The following is a 26,988-nucleotide window of genomic DNA, read 5'->3' as shown; positions in this document are numbered from 1 at the left end:
TACCCCCTTCCATGTAGTATGAGAGCCATACTCTACACAGTCTACTCTATAGAGCTGAACTCCACATCAGATAGAAAATCTTTGCAAGATGCTGCACATAAAGATGCTGTACACCTTCAAAAGATCTGTTCCTGCAAAGGATCCATTCCTGCAAAATGCATTCATAGTCTATGATATCTGCAGATCATCATACACACCTTGTTTAACAGACATTCATCTGCAGATCATCTGCAGATCAGATCCACCAGGATGGATTTTTAGATCTGCAGATGATTGTCAGATATGCAGATGAAGTCTGTTAAACAAGGTGTGTATAATGATCTGCAGATATCAGACTATGAATGCGTTTTGCAGGAATGGATTTTTTGCAGGAACAGATCTTTTGCAGACACTGATCTGTTGAATGTGTACAGCATCTTTGTGTGCAGCATCTTGCAAAGAGTTTTATCTGATGTGGAGTTCAGCTCCATAGAAAAGACTGTGTAGAGTATGGCTCTCATACTACATGGAAGGGGGTAAAAATGGTCTGATATCTTTCATTTAGGCTAATTTCACACCAGGACGTTGCGTTAGAGGGGGCGTTAAGGTCGCATAACGTCCCCCTAACTCAACGCCTGGTGGTGCTGGATCTGGACGTCAGAGTGAGCCGCGTTGTGCAGCTCACTCTGGCGTCAGTGATGCCGTGATGCGCACTCTTGTGCGCATGCGGCATCACGTGGTCCCGCCGGCCAATCGCCGCACAGAGCGGCTGCTCCAGGAAGTAAACACTGCACGTCATAACGTGCAGTGCATATTAATTAGCCATGTGCCTGGCCGCTCTCCGCTCCTCCCCAACATTACTGAGCATGTGCAAGCAGTCTAACGCGGCTCAGCCGCGTCTAAAGTACTGCATGCAGTACGTTGCCTTGTGACGCAGCGTTACAATGTAACGCAACGTCCGCACTGTGAACAGCCCCATTGATTTTTCATTACTGTGCGGTGGGCTGCGTTACAGGCTGCTCTAACGTGCGCCTGTAACGTCCCACTGTGAAAGCAGCCTCATCTTTCAAGTGTGTACACACCATTAGGCTCTGGATTCTAAAGAGCCGCTCCGTTCCTCCCTCGGGGTCCTGGTTCCAGCTTTGTCACCCCAGTTAGAGCTGTTCGAGCAATTGGTCGAATACACCTCTGTGAGTCATCAGAACTCGTGTCCCCAATCGCTCCCAAAGATGGGCGGCTCCATACTGTGGTCACATGAGTGCTCTTATACATGCGCAGTTCGGAGCTGCCCATCTTTAGGAGTGCAATGGGAAACACTTGATCCAGATGCCTTTACAAGGATTCCTGAAGGCAGCAAATTCTAGTGGGGTGACAGCGGTGGAACCAGGACACTTGGGGAGTAACACTGTATAGGTGAATGACTTATTTTCCTTTCACTACAGATTGGCTTTAATCCCTTCAGGACCGTTGGCTTACACCCCCCTAGTAACCGGGCTATTTTTTGCAATTTAGGCCACTTCAGCTTTAAAGGAGACCTGTAGTGAGAGTAATATGGAGGCTGCCATATTTATTTCCATTTAAGCAATACCAGTTGCCTGGCTATTCGGGTAATCCTCTGCCTCTAATACTTTCAGCCATAGGCCCTGAACAAGCATGCAGCAGATCAGGTGTTTCTGACAAATTAGACAGATATGACAAGATTAGCTGCATGCTTGTTTCTGGTGTAATTCAGACATTTATTCAGCCAAATAGACCAGCAGGGCTGCCAGGCAACTGGTATTGCCTAAAAGGAAATAAACATGGCAGCCTCCATATACCTCTCATTACAGTTCTCCTTTAAGGGCTCGCTGCAGGACTGCACAACTCAGCACACAAGTGAAACACCCCCCCCCCCCCTTTTCTGCCCACCAACAAAGCTTTCAGTTGGTGGGCTCTGATACCTGCTGGGATGTTTACTTTTTTTTTCCTTAATACATATTACTATTTTTTTAATCCCCTTCCTCTCTTCCCCTGCCAGCCAATCTCAGCGATTGGTCGGCTCTCAGACATCAGCCTATGAGAGCCGATCGCTCTCTGTGCCTCCCAAGGGGACAGCAGAGTGCCACAGCTGTCCCCAATACAGCGCTGCCTTAGACCGCAGCGCTGTACATGGTAAATAGACGGCGGTTTTGCTGCCTAACAGTCTCCTATCGGCGATCACTGCTGGGTGACTGATGACAGAGCAAAGTTCCGTCATTCAAGCGGAGATGCGTGTGCGATCTCCTGCAAAACCACACCCCAGGACTTAACGCCAATTGGCGTTGAGTGGTCCTGGGGCTACCACCGCGTTCAAGACAGTTGCCGGTCAGCAAAGAGTTAATATTCAGAGATATATGCAGCTCTGCTACTGGCATCTATATAACAGCGTGCGCTCAGACCGGAGCACTCCTTTAAGAAAGCCGTTGTGCAGTTAATCCCCAGTAGCCAGCGCCGGCGAGATATCAGGAGAAAACAGGAGACATTTCCATATAAACATGCAGACTTTAATTCCAGTGACTCCTTCCCTCACCTTATCATCCACATCACGTATGTTATTTTGAAATCCTCCAGTGATTTTCCATTCCGGGAAGAAAATTAATGCAAACTATTATTTGTGTGGCTGCTTGATGATAGCTGTCACCGCGATTTTATTTTTTCCACCGCAGTTCAGTAAGTTTGGCCTTGTTCAGCTTGCAGACAAATAAGGCTTGCTGTGTTTGCCTCATCGCGGGAAGCCTTGCATGTCCAAGAAGAGGGCTTGTTGCTTTTATCAACCCAACAAGAAGCGCTATCTCCGCTCAGCAGCTCGGACTTCTTCAGCGATGCGCAAATGCCAGGAACAAGCATGCGTAATCATCGCAGGTGAGTATTTAGCATCTGTACAGTCGTTTAGGACTACTAAATGACTGACATGAATGTCTGCTACTGAGTGACACCTCCTGCTTATCTGCAGCTCCTCATCTACCCCCTCCACAGAAAAGAACAGGCTGTGTGTATGTACCGTGAACGTTCCTAAACGGTCAGCCAAAGCGTTCACCACAAATTGTTCTGTACAAACCTTGAGGCCCCTTTCACACTAGAACAGTATTCCCCAACCCTGCCCTCAGGGCCCACCAACCAGGGCTGTGGAGTCGGAGTTGGAGCAATTTTGGGTAACTGGAGTCGGAGTTGGTGGTTTCATAAGCTGAGGAGTAGGGAGTCGGATGATTTTTGTACAAAATCTACTGCCCTGGTAAATATTAGACAAAAGGAGTTGGAGTCGGTGGTTTCATAAACTGAGAAGTCTGAGTCTGATGATTTTTGTTCGACTCCACAGCCCTGCCACCAACATTGCAGGTTTTGTGGAAATCTACATAGGTAGATAATCAGCTCTGCTGAGACACTAATTACCTCACTTGTGCATGTTTGTGGCTTCCTTCAAAACAGGCACTGTTGGTGGGCCTCAAGGACAGGGTTGGGGAACTTTGCAATAGAACATTTGTGTTGCATTACCCTTTTTTACTGCAGAAGCATCCAATCTGACACGAAAGCATCAGCGAAAGCATCAGTCAACATCCTCAGCGACATGCGTCGACCGGAAGTCATGCAAGACAATGGCGACGTAGATATTTGAAAATGTTTTGCGTTGCGGTGTACATAGGTGGAAGCGTATTTTTTTCCAATGCGCTTCCGTGCAATTCTGATTTTGGCCACAGGAAGTGAGCGCTAGAGAACCTCACTTGTAGTTTGGTTTGATGGCAGAAGTGAGATTGCCGCGCATTGCCACAGTAATCTCCAAAGCCTATTTTATGCATTGCGGTGCAATGCGATCATCTGATCGCACCGCAATTAAACTGCAGGTTGCTGGTGTGAAACCGGCCATAGGCCACATACAGACATCAGACCATAGTCTTTGGAAAATGAAAGATCACAGACCAATCTTACCACCCTTCCTGTAGTATAAGAGCCATACTCTACAGTCTTTTCTATGGAGCTGAACTCCACATCAGGAAAAAATCTTGGCAAGATGCTGCACACACAGATGCTGTACAGACACAAAAGATCAGTATCTGCAAAAGATCTGTTCCTGCCAAAAATCCATTCCTGCAAATTGCAATGATAGTCTATGAGATCTGCAGATCATCATACACACATGATTTAACTGACATGCATCTGCAGATCAGATCCACCAGGATGGATTTTCAGATCTGCAGATGATTGCTTGATCTGCAGATGAATGTCAGTTAAATCATGTGTGTATGAAGATCTGCAGATCTCATAGACTATCATTGCAATTTGCAGGAATGGATTTTTGGCAGGAACAGATCTTTTGCAGATACTGATCTTTTGTGTCTGTGCAGCATCTGTGTGTGCAGCATCTTGCAAAGATTTTTTCCTGATGTGGAGTTCAGCTCCATAGAAAAGACTGTGTAGAGTATGGCTCTTATACTACAGGAAGGGTGGTAAGATTGGTCTGTGATCTTTCAGTTTCCAAAGACTATGGTCTGATGTCTGTATGTGGCCTTAGCCTCGGCAATAGAGAGGTTCAATGAGATGCAAATAATTCAGTCTTGCATGCAAATTAAATACAAACTGCCTGCACCTTAAAGGGTATTATTAATTGTATTTTTAAAGCGCCAACATATTACGCAGCGCTGGACAATAAATACATACAATGATACAAGGATGACAGACATAACAAGGTTATACAACATAAACAAAGTTATACAAGGCAAATTGTACAAAATACATGATCATGCAATATGGGCTGGTTAGGTAGGCCCAGTAACACAAGTACAGGCTGTCATAGGACAGGAGCACATGATCCTGTAGATTACAATAGGGAATGGAGGACCCGGCCAGAGGCTTACAATCTAAAGGGTACCCAAGGTGATTTCTAAATCTAAAAAAAATTAAAAAAAAGTAAGTAAGAGGCATGTTCCCATCTGCAGGACCTGCCTCTGTGCGCCCTGCTCACCACTCTCCGTGTCTCCCTGCACCCCAAAAGCCCCTCCCTTTCGCCAAACTAACGGGAAAGGGGTGTCCCACTGCAGGATGGAACGCCTGCATAACACCCCTTCACCACCTATCAGAGCCTTCTAACAGGATCTCCTCTGCTTGCTCCCGCCTCTCCCCGACCCCTTCATGTCAATCAGCACTGTGCTCTCAGAGGACAGCACAGAAGCTGCTTCTGCAGTGTTGTTACCTCAAACGTCACCAAAGTGAAAGCAAAGCATTCCAAGAGATAGGAGCGATGGAGAGAGGAGATAATAGATGCTACCTGATCCAGCAACCATGTCCACCACCCCCCAATCAGGTAGCATTTTTTTTTTCCACTGTTATGCTGTGGATACACGGCACATTTCTGTACCGTGTATCGAGCAGCTGATCCGGCCAGCTGATAATATTCAGCTGGTCCAATCACGCTGCTCGACCCCCGCCGGCGGACAATGGCAGGGAATCGAGCAGCTGATAAGGAAGCGCCGGCGGGGACGAGCGGTAATCGATCCGGCGGCTAATCGAGCCGCCGGTCGACCCGTTTATTCCAGCCATTAGACCCGGCTCGGGTTAGCTTGAAAAAGACAACTATACTGAGGGGGATATGGAGGGTGCCATATTCATTTTCTTTTAAAACAATATTGTACCAGTTGCTGATCAATTTGGCGGCAGTAGTGTCAGAATAAATACCAAAACAAGCATGCAGCTAATTTTGTCAGATGTGACAATAATGTCAGGAACACTTGATCTGCTACATGCTTGTTCAGGGGCTCTGGCTAAAAGGATTAGAGGCAGAGGATCAGCAGGATAGCCAGGTAACGGGTATTGCTTAAAAGGAAATCAATATGGCAGCCTCCATACCCTCACTTCAGTTGTTCTACAAACAAAATATATAATCTTTGATATGTTCATCAATTGTTTAACTAGTATTTTCTAAGAAAAAGAGCCAACATCTGTTCTAGCTATTTCAAAGTACTAAAAGGCAATTTAAGCTTCACTTAACCTGAATCAATCGTTATGCCCCAAAACACGTCAAACAGGTGACAGGTGCAACTTTACCCTCCAATGCCAAAAGTCATTTAACAGCCAACCCCAAATGTGCTACAAAGGTGGTCCTTAGTACAAAACAAATCATTATGGTAGACAACCAAGGTTGACCTTATTTTGAGCCCAACATGAAAAAAGGGCTATACAAATTTCTGTTAGTTCATAGGTCATCCCTGCATGTTGGAATGTATGTGAACCAGACCTGGCAGAAACCAAAACAGCAGCGTCACGGCCACTCATATATATCTATACACTTGTTCTACTTACATAGCATATGTATTGCACTGTCCACATTTTGATTTCTGTGTATTTGATATAGTAAATAATGAAAAACCTGTTTCAGGCATTTTCCATCTTTACTGCTTCTCACTGAAGCCAATCCTGATGTAATATCCTCCCTTACTCTATTTCTCCTGCCTGAAATGGTGTATGCATTGCCAGCCCTAGTCATATCTAGCTTGCTTTGTAAACACATGTGAGCACAGCATAGATCGTATTTCAGCAGCTTCTGCAGAGGGGGTGAGGTGTATTTCCCTTCTCAGCCTCCTGTCACACTGAACTGTCCCCAGCCAATCAGTGAGGAGCAGGAATGTGGGAGGGGAGAGAACAAGCTTCCCTCTCCCCGGCAATGTACCAGAAAGGAGCCAGGCTGACTGAAATAAAATGAAATTACAGCAGACACATTTATGATTACATTGGAAAGCTTGCAATGCAGGGTCAGGATGTAGACTACATAATAAACACAGAGCAGTGGATACATGGAATTTGATTTTATGGCTCACAATCCCTTTAAAGTGGACCTGAACTTTTGGACAGGACAGAAGGAAAACAGAGAAACGCACCCTGTATGTATTTAGAGAGTTTAGCCTGTCTTTGCAAGATTTGTGTAAGCTGTAACAAATAAATGTTTTTTTTTTAAAGTGAAACTGGAGCAAAAAAAAAAAAAAAAAAAAAACCCTAAACACTTATGATATAATGTGTCATGCAAATAATAAATAGAACTTAATTAGCAAAGAAAAAAAGTTTATTTTCAGATCTATATATATATATATATATATAAATATATATATATATATAAATATATATATATATATATATATATATAAATATATATATATATATATATATATATATATATATATATATATATATATAAATATATATATATAAATATATATATATAAATATATTATATAAATATAAATATATATATATAAATATATATATATAAATATATTATATAAATATAAATATATTATATAAATATATATATATATAAATATATATATATAAATATATTATATAAATATAAATATATATATATATAAATATATATATATAAATATATATAAATATATATATATAAATATATATATATAAATATATATATATATATATAAATATATATATAAATATATAAATATATATATATATATATAAATATATATATATATATATATATATAAATATATAAATATATATATATATATAAATATATATATATATAAATATATATATATATATATATATATATATATATATATATAAATATATAAATATATATATATATATATAATATATATATATATATATATATATATATATATATATATATATATATATATATATATATATATATATATATATATATATATATATATATATATATATATATATATATATATATATATATATATATATATATATATATATATATATATTTGCATCATTGGGTCATATTTGCAATTACAAACCTGCTCTGTTTTATAGTTTAAAATACAGAGTGTGATCTAATGAGCCTTTGAACTCCCCTGCAATAAAACCTTATCTGAAGCAGTGTTTCGTTTCACTGTTTGATGTGCTTCAGCGATTAGGACTGTCTCCGACCCAAGTTGGGTCTAATAGCTCAGAGAAGCTCTTTTGCACAGATAACAACTGAAGTTTAACGCTTCCTGTACTAGAAACAATGAGACTGTTCTGTGCTATTAATGCCCTATTTCTTAGCTGTACTACACATACAATTCATTATATTATAAGTTTATTTTCACTTCAGCTTCCCTTTAAAGGTTATTATGCTATTGCTTATCTTTTAGAACAGAGAGGAAGTTCTGAGTTCAGGTCCACTGTAAAGGAAAACTTGGCACGGACGGGTGGGTGAGGGGGGGGGGCTTTAGCTACAGAGAGCAGAGGGCAGAGGAGCAGCACTGGGAAAAAAGATTTAGCTGTTATTTAATAGCATTTGATTTTGCAGGCAATATTTACTTTGATTTGCGCTAATTGCGGTGTTATCTAACAGTGTTTGAGCTGCCCTCCGGGGCTTTGGAGGAATGTTCTCTTTTACATGTCAGAATAGAATGCTTCCAGCAAGACTAAATAATACACACACAGTGGAATTGTGCGGCGCAGACTCCCATCTGTAATAAGGGGGATGCATGAAAGGGAATAAATGACAGATTTTTGCAGAGATAAAACCATTTACACAAAGACACAAAGCACATAGACAAGGGTATCAATTAGTTGGTTAGCACTTTGTTCATTTTAGTGGAGCGATGTGAAATAATGGCAGAATATGATTTGCATATGCTTTTCATATTCCCATTAACAAATAGAAAAAAAAAAAATATGTTCCCGATTTTAGAAAGTGATCAAAGCCAAGACACAAAGACTTTTCCAGCTGTATCACGGGGACAGAGCTTCAGTCTGTAAACTCAATGCTTACAGCAGGCTAGACTTTAACCGCTTATGGATGGTGTTGATTGAAATCTACATCCTGTTTTGATCCTCTAATACCTGCCAAAGCATAAATTTCACCTACGCCACGCGTTCGACGCTCTGTACACGCTGCAGCTCACATTTCCTGCCGTCTCTATGACGGCAGAGCCCTGTGAGGAGCCCATTTTATGGGCTCCTGACCTGGTCATCATTGTTAGCAACTACCATTGATCACACGGTCAGGAGCCAATGAAAGTGGACTCCTGACCGACTCACGGAGGCTCTGCCATCATAAGAGATGACAGAGTGGGTAGTCTAAGGTTCTGGGTGTGTGGCGTGGATGGTGGTTACAGTGGGTATATCCGGCAATTCGGCGGTATTCGGCGTTTTCTGGTACCGCTGATCTCTGGTCCATAAGGGGGCAGAGACCGCTGGTACTTAAGTATTAAAGAGAACAGGTTGTGAACGGGAAGTTCTAATACTATGACTACTTTTTAAATGAACCTGAAGTGGAAATAAAAACGTATGAGGTAAATAATTGTTATCTGATGCTATCTGAACTGTTGCTACACACAACCTTCCTGAAGTCCCTAGAATTGCTATCCATTACATCACAGACCTCACCCATCCCCTGGAATTCCCTTTAAAAACACATCAGTCACTCTCCAACCTCTGAAATCTTTAGGACGGTTTTACATCTAGTTTTCGCGCTGCAGTGGGGATATGATGCCCCTGCTGCAACCCACCTCAACAAATGGCACATTCTGCCGCTGGGTCATATATTAGTCGACGGGGTTATATGCATAGCTCCACCCCCCTGCTCAGTGACGTACTCCTTGCAGGGCAGGAAGTTTATAAACTGGGATTTCCGGGGATCCTGTCGTAGTCCCGTCATTCAATGCATGTGTGTCCCAAACTTTTTTTTAAAGAAGTCTACGTCGCCCACTGACTTCCGCCGGCGCAGAAGTATGGCGGACACGCACTGCTGTCCCAGCCTCAACTGAGCAGCAGATCTGACACTTTTTCCATGACGTAATAAGTGTGTTAGGCACCATTGCCTTGCATTGCCGTTGTAATACCATGCGGTAAAACAGGGCTACACAACATACATTTGCAAAGCAAGTGTTAAAAGGGGCCTCAAACTACCCCTGAATCAGGAAGAAAAACAGAATAAAGGCCCATACACACGTCGAACTGCGCAAGCTTGGAATAGAGCATGAGCCGTGACTAGCCCCATGCTTGTTTCTGGTGTTATTCAAACACTACTACAGCCAAATAGATCAAAATTAAGTACCGATGTCCCAGCATTGCCCGGTTATGTATTTGGCTGGTGTTGGCTCCGCCCATTTTTTCTAACCTAACACACAATTAATCAATCACTCAATTACCAAGTTTGTGAGCTTTGTAGTCTTTGGCATCAAACATTTGCATTCAAATTTAGAAAATCAGACTGGCTGTTTGTGGCTCCACCCCTTTTCTGATTTTGAACCCCAGTCACCCAATGACCAACTGTACCAGGTATAACCTTCCTGGCGGCAAGACCGAGCTGAGCTCGGGCTATGCCGCACAGGAGTATTTCTCAGGCCCTGGAGGGCCGATTTGCGTAATTTGCTAGCTGCGTGAACTCACTGATCGCCACCGCTCCCCGGCGATTCGCCGCCGCGTTAGAGGGTGTGCGCCCCCCGCCTCCCCCCCCGAGACCCCTGCGCAGCCTGGCCAATCAGTGCCAGGCAGCGCTGAGGGGTGGATCGGGACTCCCTCTGACGTCACGACGTTAATGGCGACAGGGGAAGCCCTAATGGAAATCCCGTTCAGAACGAGATTTTCTGACGGGCGCTAGGCTAGCTACATGATTTATAAAATAAATAAAATAAAAAAATACATTAAAAAAAACTGCTGCGCTGCCCCCTGGCGGTTTTAATTGACCGCCAGGGAGGTTGAGGCTTGTGCCATTAACAGTGCAAGAATGGCAGCAATTACATATTCCCCTTGAAAACAGTGGTGCTTCGAAATTTCGCGCGCATCGTAATTCACCATTTTCCATCGTAATCGTAATGCGAAATTTACGGGAGGATGCGTAATAAATTACGCGTGGACCGTAATTATAAATCGTAATTTCGTATGACTTCGTAACTTCGCGAAATTATGGTTCATTACAATATTAGTCATTTTGCATTGATGCATGCTTACAAATTTCCGCATGCGGACATGTTATGTTAGCGACGCGCATGCGCTGTTTAATGCGTATGTTTATACGCATCATAAGCATGATTGTACGCATTAAAATATAGTATGCGCATGCGCACTCTAGTTAAGTGATGCATAATCACGTTACGCAATTTCGTTTACACGCGTAGTATCGTAGCCATAACTACGCTGTACCCGTAACTTCGTAAAATACTACGCAAAGTTTAATGATGCGGAAAACTTCGCGAAATTTGCGAAACAAAGTTTTTGGCCATTACGAGCACCACTGCTTGAAAATGAATAGGTGAATTTTGATTAGCTTTTGTAGGCTCCGCCCACTTTTCTGAATGTTAATCCCAGTTACCCAGTGACCAATTCTGCAAAGTTTGTAAACCCTACCATTAGCAGTGTAAGAATGGCTGCAGTTTACATTTTCCCATTGAAATTTGTATTGGTCTCCGCCCATTGATGACCTGCCATGTATGCATTTGGCTGCGGCCACTTTTTCTAAGCCTAACACGCAAATACTCAATGACCAGGTTTGTGAGATTTGTGGTCTTTGGCATCAATAATTTCCATTGAAATTAAACAAATCTGATTGGTTGTGGCTCCACCCCTTTTCTGAATTTGAACCCCAGTCACCCAATGACCAACTGTACCAGGTTTAACAGTGCAAGAACGGCAGCAACTAAATATTCCACTTGGCAATTAATAGGTGAATTTTGATTGGCTTTTGTAGGCTCCACCCACTTTTCTGATTAATCCCAGTCACCCAGACCAACTGTGCAAAGTTTGAGAACCCTACCATTAACAGTGTAATGGCTGCTGTTTACATTAGCCAATGAAATTTGCATTTGTCTCCATCCACTTTTTGGTTATGGGAATAAAAACTATCCTATATGTTATTCCAGGTGATGTACTATGTGTGTGCCAAATTTCATTCAAATCCATTCAGAAATAAGATATGCCTTTCACGCACAATTTGTAGGCAGTGCAGTAAGTGTACAAACTTCAGAATTAGAGGACATTATCAGAAATGAAAAACTTAGTGAAAGCTGTCTGTACTCTGTACCAGCACACTCATCTGTGTATAAACAGCCTTGGTCCAACCTAATCCCTACAATTGATGATGAAGATTGGGAGAATGCCCTTATAAAATCTTTTGAACACTTAATTGCCACAAAAGACAAGCTCATACAATTTAAAATTGTTCACGGAGGGTATATGACCCCGATAAAATTAGCAAAATTCAACTTCTCTGACTCCAGTAACTGCTGGAGCTGCGGTGAGGAGTTGGCACATTTTGATCACATCTTTTGGTCATTCCCCCAAATCAGCAGGCAATGGGAAGAAATATGCAAATATATTACGCAAATTATTAAAATAAGGATCCCCCAGAACCGCTTCATTGTCTTCTTGGAGAAGTGACAGATCTAGCCCCAACTAGAGCTCAAAGATCCCTAATAGGACTATTACTATTTTACTACAGAAAATGTACATTATTGCAATGGAAACAATCAGACCCCCGTCAACTGCCTTCTGGAAAACGATAATGAATTCCTTTCTACATCTATATAAGGCTGCATACCTAGCCAGGGGATGTGCTGCTAAATTTCAAAAAGTTTAGGGCACATGGACCAAAAACCGAGACACGGCAACCTCAGACTAAACTATACTCACAATAAAACGGATTCCTAAAATGAACAATGAAAGGGTCCCCCATTCAAAGGGTCATTAGCTTTGCTGTGTTTCATAGTCTAAATGCAGAATGTAGTTTGTAAACTGCAAATATGACAAAATAATGCAAGGTTACAAAAAAAACAAAAACTTAATTTTTGCTTCAATGTCAGTTTAAGTCCCATGCTGCCCCAAATGTGAACCTGCCTGGTTTCCCCCACACAGTGCAGACCCCTAACAACCCGCCTGGTTTCCCCCACACAGTGCAGACACCCAACACCCTGCCTGGTTTCCCCCACACAGTGCAGAGCCCTAACAACCCGCCTGGTTTCCCCCACACAGTGCAGACACCCAACAACCTGCCTGGTTTCCCCCACACAGTGCAGACACCCAACAACCTGCCTGGTTTCCCCCACACAGTGCAGACCCCGATCAACACGCCTTGTTTCCCCCACACAGTGCAGACCATTAACAACCCGCCTGGTTTCCCCCACACAGTGCAGACCCCTAACAACCCGCCTGGTTTCCCCCACACAGTGCAGCCCCCTAATAACCCGCCTGGTTTCCCTAACATAATGCAGACCCCTAACAACCCGCCTGGTTTCTCCCACACAGTGCAGACCCCTAACAACCCACCTGGTTTCCCCCACACAGTGCAGACACCCAACACCCCGCCCGATTTCCCCCACACAGTGCAGACACCCAACAACCTGCCTGGTTTCCCCCCACACAGTGCAGACCCCTAACAACCCGCCTGGTTTCCCCCACACAGTGCAGCCCCCTAATAACCCGCCTGGTTTCCCCACACAGTGCAGACCCCTAACAACCTGCCTGGTTTCCCCACACAGTGCAGACCCCTAACAACCTGCCTGGTTTCCCCACACAGTGCAGACCCCTAACAACCCGCCTGGTTTCCCCCCCAAACAGTGCAGACCCCTAACAACCCGCCTGGTTTACCCACACAGTGCAGACCCCTAACAACCCGCCTGGTTTCCCCCCCAAATAGTGCAGTCCCCTAATAACCTGCCTGGTTTCCCCCACACAGTGCAGACACCCAACACCCCACCTTGTATCCTCCACACAGTGCAGACCCTAATAACCCGCCTGGTTTCCCCCCCCAAACAGTGCAGACACCTAACAACCCGCCTGGTTTCCCCACACAGTGCAGACACCTAACAACCCGCCTGTTTTCCCCCCCAAACAGTGCAGACCCCTAACAACCCGCCTGGTTTCCCCACACAGTGCAGACACCTAAAAACCCTCCTGGTTTCTCCCACACAGTGCAGACCCCTAACAACCCGCCTGGTTTCCCCACACAGTGCAGACACCTAAAAACCCGCCTGGTTTCTCCCACACAGTGCAGACCCCTAACAACCCACCTGGTTTCCCCCACACAGTGCAGACACCCAACACCCCGCCCGATTTCCCCCACACAGTGCAGCCACCCAACAACCTGCCTGGTTTCCCCCACACAGTGCAGACACCTAACAACCCACCCGATTTCCCCCACACAGTGCAGACACCCAACAACCTGCCTGGTTTACCCCACACAGTGCAGACCCCGATCAACACGCCTTGTTTCCCCCACACAGTGCAGACCATTAACAACCCGCCTGGTTTCCCCCACACAGTGCAGACCCCTAACAACCCGCCTGGTTTCCCCCACACAGTGCAGCCCCCTAATAACCCGCCTGGTTTCCCCACACAGTGCAGACCCCTAACAACCTGCCTGGTTTCCCCACACAGTGCAGACCCCTAACAACCTGCCTGGTTTCCCCACACAGTGCAGACCCCTAACAACCCGCCTGGTTTCCCCCCCCAAACAGTGCAGACCCCTAACAACCCGCCTGGTTTCCCCACACAGTGCAGACCCCTAACAACCCGCCTGGTTTCCCCACACAGTGCAGACCCCTAACAACCCGCCTGGTTTCCCCACACAGTGCAGTCCCCTAATAACCTGCCTGGTTTCCCCCACACAGTGCAGACACCCAACACCCCACCTTGTATCCTCCACACAGTGCAGACCGCTAACAACCCGCCTGGTTTCCCGCACACAGTGCCGACCCCTAACACCCCGCCTGGTTTCCCCCACAGAGTGCAGACACCTAACAACCAGCTTGTTTTCCCCCACACAGTGCAGACCAGGCATGGGCAAACGTGGCCCTCCAGCTGTTAAGGAACTACAAATCCCACAATGCATTTGCCTTTATGAGTCATGACTGTGGCTGTCAGACTCCTGCAATACATTGTGGGACATGTAGTTCCTCAACAGCTGGAGGGTCAAGTTTGCCCATGCCTGGTGCAGACCCCTAACAACCCGCCTTGTTTCCCCCCACACAGTGCAAATACCCAACAACACTCACTCACTCATTGCTGGTGCAAAGTTATCCGATTCTCAGAGAAAATAATGAGACAAGGACTTGTATATCAGCAGGTGCTGAGAGGAAAAAACCTGCGCTAATCAAATATGACGATTGAACTAATTTGCTAATGGTTTTCAGCTCTCTAACGATGTGATAAACAGCGCCGAGTTGGAGAAATAGAAGCGCTTATAACAAATGATTTTGATAGAATGGGCTATAAAGACAGCTCATCAGACCGCGCTTGTTAGACTGAGTAATGATCTTATTTTGATACCATTATGACCTTGGAATTCAGCGCTGGAATCAAATGCGGTTTTCTTTTTTTTTTTTTCATAGAAGGCAGCCACAGATCAGACGACAGGAATGGCGGCTTTCTGCTAATTTATCTGGGGTGTTTGCGTTCTGCTACATTACATAAGATAATCACATTTTGTTGGGCCACTGTAGCATCCTCTTTGTGTGATAATTATGTGTCCTGGCAGCTGGGTTATATATGTATGAATGTGTGTTGCGAGTGTGGCTGGAATAAAACATAAGCTTCCTTATGAGGAGAGGAGATGCAGGGTCAGTCACCTAAATGCAAACTGGGTTTATGTATATTAAAGAACTGTCGCTGGAACGCTCATCTTCAAATCATTGCTTAGAAGAGACTAATCTTGTGAATTACACTGACATTCATGTGTCGGCTTCTAACATGGCAAATAGTTCCTGATCTAGGGATGGAACTAAAATGTAGGGCTGCTACACACCATGCAATCTGACTCTACAACCAAGTTCTAATGTTACCATTTTTAAATAAGGGTACAAATTGGCAAGAAATTTGTCACTATCAGCTATCTGGATATTCCGTTGGCATGTTTAAGAAAGCAGAGCTGACAGACTGAAATGGCTAGTTCATTTTAATAATAGTGAATTATAAAAAAATGGCTTTTGCAGCAAGTGCTGTAATATAAAAAGTGTACCCGGTTTTACTCTAAAAATTGATGTAAAAAGGAATATGTACATTCTTACACTTTATAAACCATTTTCTAGCCCCAAGGATGGCATAAACTGTACAAGCAGACTACCTGTAATGGCAGTTTTTTTAAAGTGTTTTCCGGCGATTTTCTGCTAGTTTTTGTAAGCGCTTTTGCAGAGTGATTCCGGTCTTTTGATCCGGAAACAATAAATACAGTGTATTAAAAAAAAAAAAAAAAAAAAAAAAAAAAACACGCACGCAATCGCTTGCCAATGCGATTTTGTGAGCGTTTTGCATTTTTCTTATACCTTCCATTGAGGCAAATCGCCTCAAAAATGGCCCAAGCACCGCTTTTCTAAGCAGATCGCAAACGAACCGCTCTGATATGAACTCTCTCATAGAGAATCATTGCACAAGCGTTTTCAGGGCGATTTTGAAAATCAGCCGCGCTTAAATTTTTTACAAAAACGCCTATAATGTGAACAAGGCCTCAAAGTGTGCCAATCATCTCTTGTCAATAGAACTGCATCTATGCAAAATAAAACTGACAGGTGCGATCAGTCCAGTTCCCACTCGGAAGCAGATTGCCATTTTGCCACGATTTGAGTTTTGATTCCCGTTCAACAGAACGAGAATCAGATCGCAATCGCCCCCAAGGCGTTGCATGCATTCATAGGGATCCATTAGCAACAGCGCTTTGCTGATCGCCGGCGGCCATTTCAAACTGCAAGCACTTTTCTGAGATTTTTCTGATCGTCGGCGATGCAAAGTTCTTTGCCCTTGTAATCCTATAATCGGTTTAACACTAGAACGATTCGTTTTTCTTAAAATCATATGCATGTAGCATTTTTACAGCAACTGTATTAAGAGTTTAAAAACCCTGCAAAAAGTAAAATTTCTGCAAATTAGCTTGCTGACCACTGAGGCCTCGTTCAGACTATATGTGCAGCCTTGTGCATTCTAGCAGCGAGTATAGTGTGCGGAACACAAGAACGGTAGAAAAGCATAGAAAGCCCTTCTACCGTTCCCATCATATGCGCTGTGCAGCAGTACGATGCTGCATTAATTTTTTGGGGGAATCGCAGCGCAGATCCATTCACTGTAGCGCAGCACATTGTAGCGCAGATGGTGTGCGATCGTACGCTTTGCTTTCCGATCACACAGCCATCTGCTAAAAAGACCTGAATGAGGCCTGAACGATTGCGGTCGAGCTATTACAGACTGAAAATGCCAAATGGCTGTTTCACTAAAGGGGTTCAAGCACTTTTCTCATCGCCAGCGATTTGAAAAGTGCTTAGACAAAATCGTATGAACTGTTTAACACCAGAGAGAGTCATTTTTATTAAAGGGATACTGTAGGGGGGGGTCGGGGGAAAAGGAGTTGGACTTACCCGGAGCGTCCAATGGTCCCACGCAGACATCCTGTGCCTGCGCAGCCAGTCACCGATGCTCCGGCCGTGTCCTCGCTCCTGCTGATGTCACCAGGAGCATACTGCGCAGGCACAGACCATACACTACTGGTGACATCAGCGGGAGCGAGGATCGGCAACGCAGGCGCAGTGGTTTTCAGACTTTAAAGTCGGAAATTCCAGAAGTGAACTGGAGGCGGGGCCGGAGCATCGGTGACTGGCTGCGCGGGCACAGGATGTCTGTGGGGGACAATTAGACACTCCGGGTAAGTTCAACTCATTTTCCCCCGACCCCCTAAAGTATCCCTTTAAATTATGTAGCGTTGCAAGTAGCATTTTAGCATCAGCGATGGCAATTATGTTACTGCATACGTGTAAATAAAGCAAAGATTTGCGGTGACCCAAAGATTGCATTGAAGTGCCCAGAGATTGCATTCAGCGATTTTCAGTGTGCATACAGCCCACAGAGAAATCAAATAAAACCAAACATTGACATTTTAAAATCAATCAGAACACTGCATTAAAATCGAAACATATGAAGTCAGCATAAAGCCTCAGTGTTCTCCCCAGGCTCCTTTAACTGGGTGCCCCACCCGGCTAACTTTGGTGACCACCCGGCTATCATTGGCTCACCTCCTCATCCTCCTCCTATGCGGTAAGCAGAGTTGTGCAGAGAAGCTCCGCCCCTGCATTCCCCCCTTGCGCCCCACCCAGCTACTTTTTCATGACACTCGGCTGGAAAAAAATTCTGGGGAGAACACTGCCTTGTACCAACACTAGACTAAACTAGCGTGTACAGGTGTCCCAAGTTCCTTTAAAGGCACACTGGATCTGTAAAGGGAACCTGACATGAAAGGTATACAGAGGCTGCCATATTTATATAATTTAGACAATACCAGTTACCTGGCTGTCCTGCTGATCTCTTTGTAGTAGTGTCTGTATCACACACCTGTAACAAGCATGTGGCTGATCTAAGATATTGCACGACCGAATAAAAATTGTACTAGGTAAACAGACACTGAAGCACTTTGCCTATAGAGGCCTAACCACATATGTACATTATGTATACACGGAGATATATGTCGGTCTCCTTGTTCCCCTTTATGATTAAAAACACTGTATATATTCACAAATCATAAGAGGGTTTACTTTAAAATAAAGTGTGTCCAATACAACAGTCATGGGTTTGTTAAAGTTAACAGCAAAGTGTATCATCAGTTGACTGCAAAACTTTAGCAAGGGTCTTTGCTGATCCCCCCCATTAATTTCCATGGGGTGTAGCTATCTTGCAAGCGTTTGCGTCAAAACAGACCAGATGAACTATTGCTTGAAAGACAGGGAAAAAAACGAGAGCCAAATCTGGTGTAGTATGTTCGACCAATGTGGAGAAGGTATACAAAATGAAAATATACTCACAAGTGTAGGTCACCACGCAGGCGACCACTGTAATAGCAGGTGGGGAGAATTTTCACCTGACCCCACTCAGGTATAAAAAGTCGCTCTCTATAGAAAGAAAATGGGGAAACACCCCTCCACCCAGGGTGGACAAGATATGAATAAAAATGGTTAATTGAGGCGCCAAAATAGGATAAGATGGGTTAAAAACCGTTTAAAAGGAGGGGGTGGGTGGATTCACTACCCTCACTATAAATGACCAGGCTAAATCAAGCCGTAGATAATACAAGAAAATGTTTATTAGTCTCCGAATACAGAGTATTCGGAGACTAATAAACATTTTCTTGTATTATCTACGGCTTGATTTAGCCTGGTCATTTATAGTGAGGGTAGTGGATCCACCCACCCCCTCCTTTTAAACGGTTTTTAACCCATCTTATCCTATTTTGGCGCCTCTATTAACCATTTTTATTCAGATGAACTATTGCTTAACCCAAATTGATTGGTTACTGTTGATTGTAGAGGACACACCTGCCTGTTGGAAGGGCTTAAACCATGAAAAAACCCTGCCTCCGATATTGGTAGATAAGAACAAACAAGACCCCATAGGGGTCAACAATAACTTCATAGAATGTAGCTGGGTGGTATACCATATCTGCATTGTGTACAGTGAGACAAAAGTGGTGAACAGATAGAGTGCCAACTCTACCATCGTTTCACTCCTTAAGCGGAGCGTCGTCAGGAGTATGTGTAGTGCATAAAGTATTTACAATAATCATCCCCCCACCAGCACACAGATTCCCCCAGCATACAGCCCAAGTCAGTTCACTGTACACAATGCAGATATGGTATACCACCCAGCTACCTTCTATGAAGAGTTATTGTTGACCCCTATGGGGTCTTGTTTGTTCTTATCTACCAATATCGGAGGCAGGGTTTTTTCATGGTTTAAGCCCTTCCAATAGGCAGGTGTGTCCCCTACATTCAACAGTTACCAATCAATTTGGGTTAAGCAATAGTTCATCTGGTCTGTTTTGACGCAAGCGCTTGTAAGATAGCTACACCCCAAAGACCCTTGCTAAAGTTTTGCAGTCAACTGATGATACACTTTGCTGTTAACTTTAACAAACCCATGACTGTTGCATTGGACACACTTTATTTTAAAGTAAACCCTCTTATGAATTGTAAATATATACAGTGTTTTTAAATCATAAAGGGGAACAAGGAGACCGACATATCTCCGTGTATACATTATGTACATATGTGGTTAGGCCTCTATAGGCAAAGTGCTTCAATGTGGCTGATCTAGTCAGACTTCAATCAGAGCACATGATCTGTGGGAAACGATGTGCTTACCAATTGGTGTTGCTCACTCATTGGTTACACTAGCTCGTAAATTAATGTCAAACTCCACCCCCCTACTCAGCTTTATTTCTAAAGTCTTCCATAGCTCTGGCCACTACTACTTGCGTTGCTACGGCCCGCCCCCCAGCCGTGGCATAATTGGTGGCTGCCAAGCTGGGGGCGGGCCACAAATGCAGGTGGCCAGAACTTCAGAAGATTCCAGGGGGGGGGAGAAAGGGGCAGAGCTTTACCTAATACATTATTAACTCTGAGACCCACCAATCCTGGTAGCATTAAAGGCAGCCATACACAGGTCGATTGCCACCAGATCGACCAACCAAGAGATATCTCTGATCATAGAGGGATCTGTTGGCTGCCCATACACTGCACACAGATATTGAATCGATTTCAGCATGAAATTGATTCACAATCAGTGGAGCTGCCACTACCTCTCTGCCTCTGCTCCACCCGCCAGCAGCAATAATCTCACCTGTTCTGCTGGCGCGAGTCCCCGGGGTCACGCTAACACTTTCTCTGGCTGGCCGCCTTCATCTTCACTTTACTTCCTGTCCCGTCCTGTGAGAAGGGGGAAGTACAAATAGTACAGCGCCCTCTATTGTTTGAGCTTCCCCTTCTCACAGGATGGGACAGGAAGTAAAGTGAAGATGAAGAAGGCCAGCCAGAGAAAGTATTAGCGTGGACCCGGGGACTCGCGCCAGCGGAACAGGTGAGATTACTGCTGCGTCGGTCGTCGCCGAATCGAACGCTAACAATGCGCTCCCGACCTCCCGACGATCAAGCAAAATTTTCCGTCTGAACAGGACGGAATCGATCGATTTCGGATGGAAATAGGTTGATCAGTCCGCGTTTGCGTAATCAATTTCTCAGCAGATTCCATCACGGTGACCGAATCTGCCATCGGCGGGAAATCGCGTAAATGGACACCTTAACCTATTTTGGCTCCCGGCCCGCGGTTCGTTAGCCAGGCAATCAGTGAATCGTGCTATGGTGCCCGATCACGGATTCCTCTCCCCCGCTGAAAAAGCGACAGCTTCTCTCGGAAGCTGCGCCTTTTCTGGCTGTTACCTCCCCCATACATCGCTCTAAGCGTGTGTCACGCTTAGAGTGACGTCATGTAAACAAACTCATGGCCGCCATCTTGTGGCCAAAAAGTAATACTACAACCAAAAAGTAAAAAAAAAAATTAAAATCAACACACATATACATTTTAAACCTATTGTTTACATCCCACCCTCCCAAAACTACCCAAATAAAATGTTTAATATAAAAAAACCCTCAAAAAACAATACAATAAAAAAAAAAAAACAACAACATGTGAATATTTACCTAAGGGTCTAAACTTTTTAAATACCAATGTAAAGATGATATATTTCTATATTTTTTTTTTATTTTAAACTTGTAAATAGTGATAGATGCAAAACGGAAAAAATGCACCTTTTATTTCCAAATAAAATATCGCCATACATTGTGATAGGGACATAATTTTAACGGTGTAATAACCGGGACATATGGGCAAATACAATACGTGACTTTTAATTATGGAGGCATGTATTTTAAAACTATAATGGCTGAAAACTGAGAAATAATGATTTTTTCCATTTTTTTCTTATTCTTCCTGTTAAAATGCATTTACAGTAAAGTGGCTCTTAGCAAAATGTACCCCCCAAAGAAAGCCTATTTGGTGGCGGAAAAAACAAGATATAGATCAGTTTATTGTGATAAGTAGTGATAAAGTTATAGGCTAATGAATGGGAGGTGAACATTTATCAAGTGAAAACGACGGAACGCGAATGGGTTAAGACAGAGCCTTAAATAACAGGCTCCAGGGCTGTGGAGTCGGAGGTTTCATAAACAGAGGAGTTGGAGGATTTATGTACCAAATCCTTAGTTCTGGTAAGTATTAGACTAAGGAGTCGGAGTCTGAGCCATTTTGGGTACCTGGAGTCGGAGGTTTCAAAGACGGAGTCGTCGGAGTTGGATGATTTTTGGAGCGACTCCACAGCCCTGACAGGCTCTGCCTTTTTCACAAACATCCGCCTCACCTGAATATTAGTACTACTACAGAATGTGAACAGATAAATATTCATCCTGGATCTCGATTGGCTGTCCTCCTCACACACCCTCATTAGCTCACTATGAGCAAGCTTCAGGCATCACATTACCTCAATGCCGCTCTGCCTGGCCAGTTTGACGGCGGTGTTGTAGTAGCCGCAGCGCAGCAGATGTTCCACCATCATGCGATCCATGCGCTTCTTCTTCCACATGTTGACGGCCGCCGCCTGGTCACTGCTGTGCTCCTTCAGGTGCTCGATGCGCCTCTTGCACAGCTTAGCGCTCTCATCCTCTGCCTGGATCGACTCCACGGCCTGGAAGAACAAATGGCATGTTCAAATCTGATTCAATGTGTGTGAAGGGAAATACCACAGTAACATATTAAATTATTCAGGATACTATAATTTTCCTGGTTTCAGCCCAGAAGCACTTCCTATATCTATACTGTATATTGCTGTATATTGGTATGCATGCTCGCCCTTGCAGTGATGCTTAGCCTAGGCTGTTTAGCTATGTGGAATTCTCCTCCCAGAGTGTTCTGTCAGGTGATCTGTACAGAAGTTATATGCATAGAGAGAGATGGTTTCGCCACAATATCAGCCACACAGACCTTCCACAGTTTTATGTTTAAATCCACTTTTTAAGTTTTAAATGTTTTATTGTTTTTGCTCAATGACATTCATTGAAGTATGCCAAAACTAAAAGCTATGAACTATTGACCCTTTTTATCTCTTTCCTGCTCACAGAAGCCATTTTCTGCTAGCAAAGTGTTTTGTAGTTTGGAATTTCTTATCAGTGAGAGTCATTCTGTAGTCACTTCCTGTCTGAGTCAGGACTGAGTCAGCCACTTACATACCTGATATTTAACTCTTTCATGCAGAGGGGAAAAAAAAAAAAAAAAGGAACATAGCATAGTTATTTGTGTGCTAGGCACTGTACATACCCATGTCTATCACATCATGTCACTTCGGGTATCCTTTAAGTTTCAATACCATCTTGAGGATGGGTTCACACAACACCACAGGCCATAACATGGACAGTCAGAGTGGATCTGATGTACAGTCCGCTGTGTCCATGCACTTCAGGTTTGGCTAGCTCTGGCCTCAGTCTGTGTCCCCTCTAACAGATACCTCTGGAGCCCTCCACTACTCAGCACGGTGAAAGTATAGTGGACAGAGGCTGTCTCAGCAGAAAACCATTTAGCGCAAGAAACCTTAAAATGGGCAGATACTTGTTTTGTTGACACTGCATGTATAGTTCCACAGTAGTGGCTCTCACTAATGGTGGCCACTAATGAGCCAATCTTTTTCATCCAATCTTATCAAATCTATGTAGTGGAAGAGTAAACTGAGAATATATTGAATGGACACTTTAGGCAGTCCCTCATATTACATACAAATGGTAAGATTGGATGAAAAAGCCTGGATCATTAGTAGCCACCTTAAAGAGAAACTCCAACCTAGAATTGAACTTTATCCCAATCAGTAGCTGATACCCACTTTTACATGAGAAATATAATGATTTTCACAAACAGACCATCAGGGGGCGCTGTATGACTGATTTAGTGCTGAAACCCCTCCCACAAGAAGCTCTGAGTACCACGGTACTCTGGGCAAACTGCCACAATGTAACAATGTTCACAGACAGGAATTAGCTGTTTACAGCTGTCTCTAATGGCCAAAACAGCTAGGAGCAGCTACATAACCTGCCCACAGTAAAAATGTCACCATGTAATAAATGTCAGAATGTAAATCGGGGAGAGGAAAGATTTTACAATGAGCAAACACTGACTAAATCATTTATTTAATTATGGTAAAAAATGAAGCACTTTTTTATTACATTATTTTCACTGGAGTTCCTCTTTAACTCCTTGCCGCCCGCTCCACACCAAAATGGCATGAACGCGGTGGCAGCCCCAGGACTGGGGCGCGGAGATCGCGCGTGCCCATGTGTGCGGAGCTCCGCTCCGTCATCAGTCTCCCAGCGGTGGTCGACGCTAGGAGACTGTTAGACAGCTATTTGCTTTGTACAGCGCTGAGATCTAAGGCAGCGCTGTACTGGGGACAGCAGTGTGACACGGCTGTCCCCCTGGGAGGCTCAGTAGCGATCGGCTGTCATAGGCTGGCAGGGACAGGGTGGTAGGGGCTGTAAAAAAAATAAAAAATAGGTAAATGTATTGAAATAAATAAAAAACAAAGACATTGCAACATCAATCCGAGCCCACCAACAGAAAGCTCTGTTAGTGGGCAGAAAAGGAAGAGGGGGGGTTATTCAATTGTGTGCAGAGTTGCATGGCCCTGAAGCGAATCCTTAAAGGGGCACTATGGGGAAAAATTGTAAAATTTGAAATATGTGCAAACAGACAAATGAGAAGTACATTTTTTCCAGAGTAAAATTAGCCATAAATCACTTTTCTCCTATGTTGCTGTCACTTACAGTAGGTAGTAGAAATCTCACAGAAGCGACAGGTTTTGGACTAGTCCATCTCTTCATGGGGGGGGGGGGGGAATTCTCAGCAAGGCTTTTATTCTTTATAAAGATATTCCCTAAAACGGATTTAAACAATGATGCTGGCCAGCTTCCCTGCTTGCTACACAGATTTTTTGGCAGTTGGACAGAGCAACTGCCATTCATTAAGTGCTTTTGAAAATAAATAAATCCCTCAGAATCCCCTATGAAGAGATTGACAGAAGTGACAGGTTTTGGACTAGTCCGATTTCTACTACCTACTGTGATGGTGGGCATGCACGGTGCGTTTCTTTCTTCTCAATCGAGCCGCTGATGGGCTCGATTGATAATATCCGACAGGTCCGATCACGAATGGATTGATTCCCCGCTTGATTCCCGCCTGCAGACAATGGCAGGGAATAGAGCGGAAGATAAGCGGCGCCGGTGGGGACGAGCGGTAATCGATTCGGGCGCACGAGCGGACGCGCGGGGACGAGGCGGGAGTCGATCCTGCGGCTAATCGACCCACCGGATCGCACCGTGTATGCCCACCATAAGTGACAGCAACATTGGAGAAGAGTAATTTATGGCTCATTTTACTCTGGACAAAATGTACTGATTTGAATATGTTTGCAAATATTTTACAATATATCACCATAGTGCCCCTTTAAAGCTGCAGTGGCATAAATTGTAAAAAATAGCCTGGTCAATAGGGGGGGGGGGGGGGGGGGGTGTAAGCCTACGGTCCTGAAGGGGTTAAAAGAAGCAATGTTTAAAAAAAGCATACTTACTCGCTTTGACTTTGCCCCGTTTCCCCCTTTACCTAACATTTGTAATCCTAATGTTTGCATAGCTCTTTTCTCCTATTGGACTCAAAGCGATCAAGCGCTGCAGCCACTGAGGGTGTGCATAAGAGGCCACCCTGCCCTTCCCTGTTACGAAGTCTTGCCCAATGACTTCTTACTGAATAGGTACTGACCCTTGCCAGGATTTGAACTCCTGTCACCTATGACAAAGGCAGAGCCCTCAACCAGTACACTATCCAGCCACTTTATCTCAGTCCTGGTTGTTTTCTTCCAACTGACAGGTGGCTGGACAACTCCATTGTGATTGGTCACCAAACCTCACATTAGTGCTGAAGGTGGGGTGGAAATGCCACAATGGCCTGGTTTGTTCTCTAGCGAGATGCATGGAGAACCGTAATGATCAGAGGCAGCCTAAAGAGCTCTCACACATAGATTTGCAAACTTTTTTTAAAGGCGTTTAGCGGAGCAGTCAATGGCAGACTGACCACTTCCCTGCTGACTGAATGCAAGCGTTGATGGGAGATTTTGTGCTAGAAGTCTGAAGGTGTTATTGAATTGCCGCGGAAGCTCTGGCTATCACAGATGCCGCCCCAGAATTCTGTGTTCTGAAATTGCAAATGCAAATGCCTGCATAGGTGTTTGACAACCTCCTGTAAATACCTTCAGCTGCTGTCCTGGTGGAGAAACTGTTAACTGCAACATTTCCAGACTATTCATGTCAACCAGCCCTTATTGTCCTGTCAATCTGAAATGTGGTTGGGTAGCTGGAGCCATTTAAGGTTAGTCTCAGACAAGCCTGTGGAGCTTAAATGTGATATTTTCAATCTCACTGTGACCCTCCTGCAGACCTGCTGGAAAGAGTTTCTCATTGGTATGGAAGCATGACCTCTGAAGCAGGGCCGTGCAGAGGGTCCTTCAGTGGGGGGTGCTCAAATTTAAAAAAGGGGCCTGGCAACGCCTTCCCCCACATACCCCCCCCCCCCCCATCGTTTCTGGCTAGGGTGGTATGGATTGTCATGTGGGTGCTGAATGCAGATGCTGGGTGCCATGTGGGTTCTGGGTGTAAGTACTGAGTGTTATATGGGTTCTGGCTATGGTTGGGTATCAAGTGTCATGCGGGTGTTGATTGCAAGTACTTAGTGCCATGTAAGATCTGGGTGCATGTACTGGATGTCATGTGGGTGCTGGGTGCAGGTACCGGGTGTGACATGGGTGCGAATACTTGGCGCCATGCCTGTACTGGGTGCTGGCTATGGGTGGGCTTTGGGCATCACATGGGTTTTTAATGCAGGTACTTTGGGTGCGGGTACGGGTTAAGTGGGTGTTTGGTGCAGATAGTGGGGGCCATGTGGAAGCTGTGTGCAGGTGTGAGTACTGGGTGCAATGTCAGGTCTGGGTGCAGATACTTGGTGTCATGTGAGTGTGAGTACTGGGTGCCAGCTATGAGGGGAAGGGGAGGATACTGGGAAAAGTAGAGGTCAGTGTGGGTGCTGCAGGAAGGGGCAGGGCCATGCAGAGGATCCTCAAGGGGGTGGTGCTCAAATTTGAAATCGATCAATCGTGCTAAATTGTATATGTAATACCCCTCTCCAGAA

The 26,988-nt window shown here is 44.3% G+C and overlaps 1 protein-coding gene across 1 annotated transcript in view; it reads right to left on the bottom strand.

The window, feature by feature from the left end:
- Positions 1 to 26,110, bottom strand: part of MAEA (macrophage erythroblast attacher, E3 ubiquitin ligase) — a 77,005-nt gene extending 50,895 nt beyond the window's left edge. Inside the window, exons 1-2 of the mRNA XM_068271599.1 lie at positions 26,054 to 26,110; positions 22,250 to 22,453 (exon numbers count right to left, since the gene is read on the bottom strand). Coding sequence (XP_068127700.1) covers positions 22,250 to 22,453; positions 26,054 to 26,110 — 261 coding nt within the window. The remainder of the gene's footprint in view (positions 1 to 22,249; positions 22,454 to 26,053) is intronic.
- Positions 26,111 to 26,988: the final 878 nt, after the last annotated feature.

The sequence above is a fragment of the Hyperolius riggenbachi genome, chromosome 1, assembly GCF_040937935.1.
Source record: "Hyperolius riggenbachi isolate aHypRig1 chromosome 1, aHypRig1.pri, whole genome shotgun sequence".
In the NCBI taxonomy this organism is placed as follows: domain Eukaryota; kingdom Metazoa; phylum Chordata; class Amphibia; order Anura; family Hyperoliidae; genus Hyperolius; species Hyperolius riggenbachi.
The sequence above is the reverse complement of the archived record's forward strand: the minus strand, read 5'-3'. Positions and strand labels throughout refer to the sequence as shown.